The following is a 5,112-nucleotide window of genomic DNA, read 5'->3' as shown; positions in this document are numbered from 1 at the left end:
ATGGGAGAGAACAATGTCTCTTATGTCTTTCTTCTGGGATTTCCAAATCTTCACAACTTCAATAGTCTCTTGTTTTCTTTCATCCTCATCATTTACTGTATCACCATGTGCGGTAATGTTATCATCATTATTTTATTTTCAATTAGCAAAAATCTTTATTCTCCAATGTATTTCTTCATCACACAAGTGTCCTTACTGGACATTCTGATGACCACAGACATTCTCCCTAACTTACTTTACATTTTATTGCATGACGGTGGCACCATGTCTCTCACTGCCTGTATATCACAGTTTTATGTGTTTGCTACCTCGGAGTCATCGGAGTGTCTCATGCTAACGGTGATGTCCTTTGACCGATATGTGGCTATCTGTAACCCACTGAGATATAACTCTATAATCACCAACACATTTTGTGTGAATTCTGTCATTGTATCTTGGCTGTTGAGTTTCCTGATGACGTTGATGAATGCAGTGGCTACAAGCAAATTTTATTTCTGTGGGCCAAATGTTATCGATCATTTTTTCTGTGATTTCACTCCAATTCTAGAGCTTTCTTGTTCAGATATTTCAATATTTCTTCGTCAGTCAATTCTAATTTGTATTATTGTAATCATATGTCCATTCACAATGATCATTGTTTCTTATGTGTGTATAATTACCACCACCCTAAATATACAGTCCATCAGTGGGAGACAGAAAGCCTTCTCCACCTGCAGCTCTCACCTGACTGTCGTATGTCTATTTTTTGGGACTCTCTTTTCTGTGTATATGGTTCCAACCAAAGGACAATTATTGGCTGCCAGCAAGGCATTATCACTGCTTTACACTGTAGTGACACCATTGCTTAATCCATTCATATATAGTCTGAGGAATAAAGACTTTAAAGAAGCTTTTGAAAAATTGAAACATAAATTAATTAATTGAATTAATTGACAAAACAATGCAAACAAAACACCATATAACTAATACGAATAAATTCAACAATATTTTGCTACTGAAATTCACAATTGAATAAACACTACATGGTACAAAGTATGAGGATTGTTGAACATCTCATTCCAAAAACAAGGGCAACAAAATGGAGTTGATCTCCCTCTATTTGCTATTATAACAACCTCCACTTTTCAGTGAAGGCTTTTCACTAGATTTTGGAACATGACTGCCGGGTTCACATCTGCTCAACTGTAATATAAAATATAGAAATTTACGATTTGATGGCAGATAAGAACCGCTTGGCCCATCTAGTCTGCCTATTTTTCTATTAACATATGGTAACCTTAAACTCTATTTACTGTATTACCTATTACCCTATTTATCTACTGTATCTACCACCTCTGATGGGAGGCTATTCCACTTATCCACTACCGTTTCTGTGAAGTAGTTTTTCCTCAAATTTCCTCTGAACCTACTACCCTCTATTTGCAGTGCACGTCCCCTTGTTTTAATGCTTCTCTTCATTTCAAGAATGTTTCCATCCTGTACCTTGCTAAAACCCTTGATATATTTGAAAGTTTCTATCATGTCCCCCCTTCCCTTCTCTTCTCCAAACTATAAATAGATTGTTCGCTCCTCTGAGCAGGGCCATCTCTCCTCCTGTTTCCTCCACTTCTAACTCTGCTCTCCAGCTACTTTGCCCTCCTCCTCGAGGACCCTCCTCCCCCGTCCCCTCTGGAGGTCTCCCTGTCTTCTGCGCCCTTCTTCTTGGGCTCCGTTGTTTGCCGATCCTCCCTCCCCCTTTCCTCGCCCTCTCTAGCTGTGCACTGAGCCTACTGAGTTACTGTGCTTACTGTTTACTGTACTGTGCTGTCTCACCTTGTATTGTAATTTGTTTTGTCCCTGTACGGCGTCACGGACACCTTGTGGCGCCCTATAAATAAAAATTAATAATAATAATAATAATAATATACATATTAAGATCTTGTAGTCGCTCTTGGTAAGTTTTGTGCTGTAGGCCATGCACCATTTTATTTGCCCTTCTTTTTAAAGTCTCTAGTGTATTTATATTCCTCCAGAATTGAGCCCATAATTCTAGATGAGGCCGTACATATAACCTATACAGTGGCATTATTGCTTGTGTCTTGCTGCACTGATTTCTCTCCATATGCTACCAAACATCTAACTTGCCTTCCTCATTGCTTTGTTACATTGCTTTCCTGCCTTTCACCTGAATTAGTGACTCCAAGATCATTTTTCTCCTCAGTAGTTTCCATTATAGTGTCATTAATACTATATTTAGCCTTTCGGTTTTTGAGAACCAAGTGCATGGTTTTGCATTTTTTGGCATTAAACTGTAGTTGCCACTCTCTTGACCATTCTTCTACCCTACCTAGACAATCAATCATTTGTTTTACCCCTCTTGGTGTTTCTACATTGTTGCATATCTTTGTGTCATCTGCAAAAAGACATAATTTCCCTTTAATACCATTTGCAATGTTACCAGTAAATACACTAAAAAGCCCTGGTCCAAGTGCAGTTCCCTGGGGTACTCCACTGGTAACCTTTCCCTCCTGTGAATGCACTCCATTTACTATAACTCTCAGTTTTCTATCCTGCAGCCAATATCTTATCCATACAACCATCTTAGAATCCAATCCCAAGCCTTCATTAGTAAGATTGGACACTGATGTTGGTTTTAAGGCGGCTCACATTCAGAATTACAGTTCACCCCCAAGGTGTTCAATGTGGTGGGGTTAGGTTTCTGTGTAGGAAAAACAATTTATTTTACACCAAACTGTGGAAACCTTTTTTTTGCTGGACCTCGATTTGTGCATGGAACATTGTCATGCTGAAGCAGAAAAGGACCTTCCCCAAACTGTTGCCTCAAACTTAGAATACAGTAATTCTTTAGAATGTCATTGTATGTTGCTCTATTAAGATTTCCAATTCACCTGAAGTAAGAGACTCAGACCAAACCATGAATAACAGCCACAGATCCTTTTTCACCCTTCACCAAATGTGACAATTGTCAACATACCTTACCGTAGGAGGCATTATCCAGGCATCTGCCTTACTCAGATTTGTTCATCAGACTGCCAGATTGAGAAGCTTGATTGTACTCTCATATAACATATTTCCACTGCTCCAGAGTCCATTGATGGTGTGCTTTACACCACTTCAGTCTACATTTGACATTATGTTTGGTGATCTGAGACTTGGGTGAAATTGCATGGCCATGGAAACCAAATCCATAAACCTCCCGATGCACGGTACATGTGCTGATATTACTTCCAGAGGTCATTTGAAACTCAATAGTAAGTGGTGCAACCAAAAACTGACAATTCTTCTCTGAACTTGTCTGGCCTTCCACTTCATGGCTAAGCAGTGCTCCTAGACGTTTCTACTTTACAATAGCAGCACCTACAGTTAAACTGAGAAGCTCTAGCCAGGCAGAAATTTGACAAGTGACTTGTTGAAAAGATAGCATCTATAGTAGCATTCTATCACAATGCCACATTGCAACTCACTAAGCTCTTCAGTATGATCCATGCTACTGATAAAGTTTGATTATGGAGATTGAATGGCTATATGCTTGAACAGATGCTCTTTTTAGCAATGTTGTCATTGAAATGGCCAAATGCAGGAAGAAATAACAGTGAACACAATTAGGCTTTTACATTTAGTACAAATAAATCAAGTGAAAGCATCCTTAAGTGTTGACAAAATGGTACAGTGGAAGCAGTCGAGTTTTGCATTTTGCTAGATGTAGAGGTGGAAAAGGTAGGACGAATGGGAAGGGTGTGAGTGATGGAGTTTGGTATTGGAAGGTAGGAGTGGGGAGGATGTGGCACAAGTCAAATAAAATAGTATGAGCTCATCTCTCCAATACCACTCCAATCCACATGCTGAAATAATGGGAAGAAAGATCAAAATGTAAATGTAAATACTGTCTGTGACTGTCAGCTTTGTTTTCTGTTTTTACCAAATGCTACTCATGTATCAAGTAGTCTATAATTTATTCTTATATATGCAAATTAATGTGTGCAACTTAATGTTTAAAATGACACAAAGGAAAAGAATGAATGTACTTGGTGGAGCCCCTGGGCTTATTGGTCTGGTCCCATTTAGAGACTACAGGCGACAAAAATGAAGAATATTTTTGGAGCGCTTAAAATGACACAGAAGAAAAGAGAAAATGGACTTGGTGGAGTCCCTGGGCAATTCAGAGGATCTATTGGTCTGGTCCAATTTGGAGACTACAGGCGACAAAAACGAGGGATCTTTTTGGAGTGCTTTTAGCTAGCAGCCCTGGACAATCACTGAAACCAATTGTAATTAAGCTACACCAATATTTCTGCTTTCAGGGAAGTATACAGCGAAATTTGTCAGCTTCTACCTCTGAAGGCTACTCTCACATTACTGCCAACGCCGCAGTCACCAAACCTCACGCCCTAAAACTGGCAATTCAAAAATAAAATTTTCTCAAACACACGTCTAGATGCTCTTAATGTAAAAAAGGCTCGCAAAATGCAAGCTGTGGATACTATTCATTTTGTTAAGTCATAGGCAGTCTGTGTAGTTTACTGGACCATCATCATTTCCATTACTTTCAAAATTTGTTCTAATACATTGATAGGATACTCCTAATACTTTTTTAAACGTATAAATATATATTATTAATATAGAAAATGGCACATGATATATGGTGACATGGTGGAAAATAAAACTGGATTACTACTTATTAATGTAAGCACTGATTTCATTAATGAATGATAAATGGGTATTTTTGTTACGATTTTTTTAACTGTGACCGATCAAGAATGAAGAAAGCAGAAAAGATTTCCTATTTAGACTATGGCAATTCAAGAACAATTAAATATTATTATTATTTTACATTTAATATTTAGATTAATGAGGGGTTCTGGGAGTCTTTAATTCTATTGAAGTTTATTTATGATGATTAATTGTTACTGTTTTGGTATCTTGTTAATTATCCCAGGCCCCTACAGCCCAGTGGATCTGGAAAAACCCCAGTGCTATTTGGAATGTGGCCGGTATCCTCTGGGGGAGAACACACTGTTTTTTTGCCCCCTCCCCAATAATGAAACCAGCCCTGTATTGTCTAGCCTAGAGCTTGTTCTCCCTATAGTATGGGACCCCATACTCATGGTCTTC

The 5,112-nt window shown here is 38.4% G+C and overlaps 1 protein-coding gene across 1 annotated transcript; it reads left to right on the top strand.

The window, feature by feature from the left end:
• Positions 1 to 924, top strand: LOC142149685 (olfactory receptor 11L1-like). Its single transcript, XM_075204999.1, has one exon. It carries the CDS (start codon positions 1 to 3, stop codon positions 922 to 924), a length of 924 nt encoding a protein of 307 aa, XP_075061100.1.
• The last annotated feature ends 4,188 nt before the right edge of the window (positions 925 to 5,112 follow it).

Source organism: Mixophyes fleayi, chromosome 4 (assembly GCF_038048845.1).
Source record: "Mixophyes fleayi isolate aMixFle1 chromosome 4, aMixFle1.hap1, whole genome shotgun sequence".
Lineage (NCBI taxonomy): Eukaryota > Metazoa > Chordata > Amphibia > Anura > Limnodynastidae > Mixophyes > Mixophyes fleayi.
The sequence above is the reverse complement of the archived record's forward strand: the minus strand, read 5'-3'. Positions and strand labels throughout refer to the sequence as shown.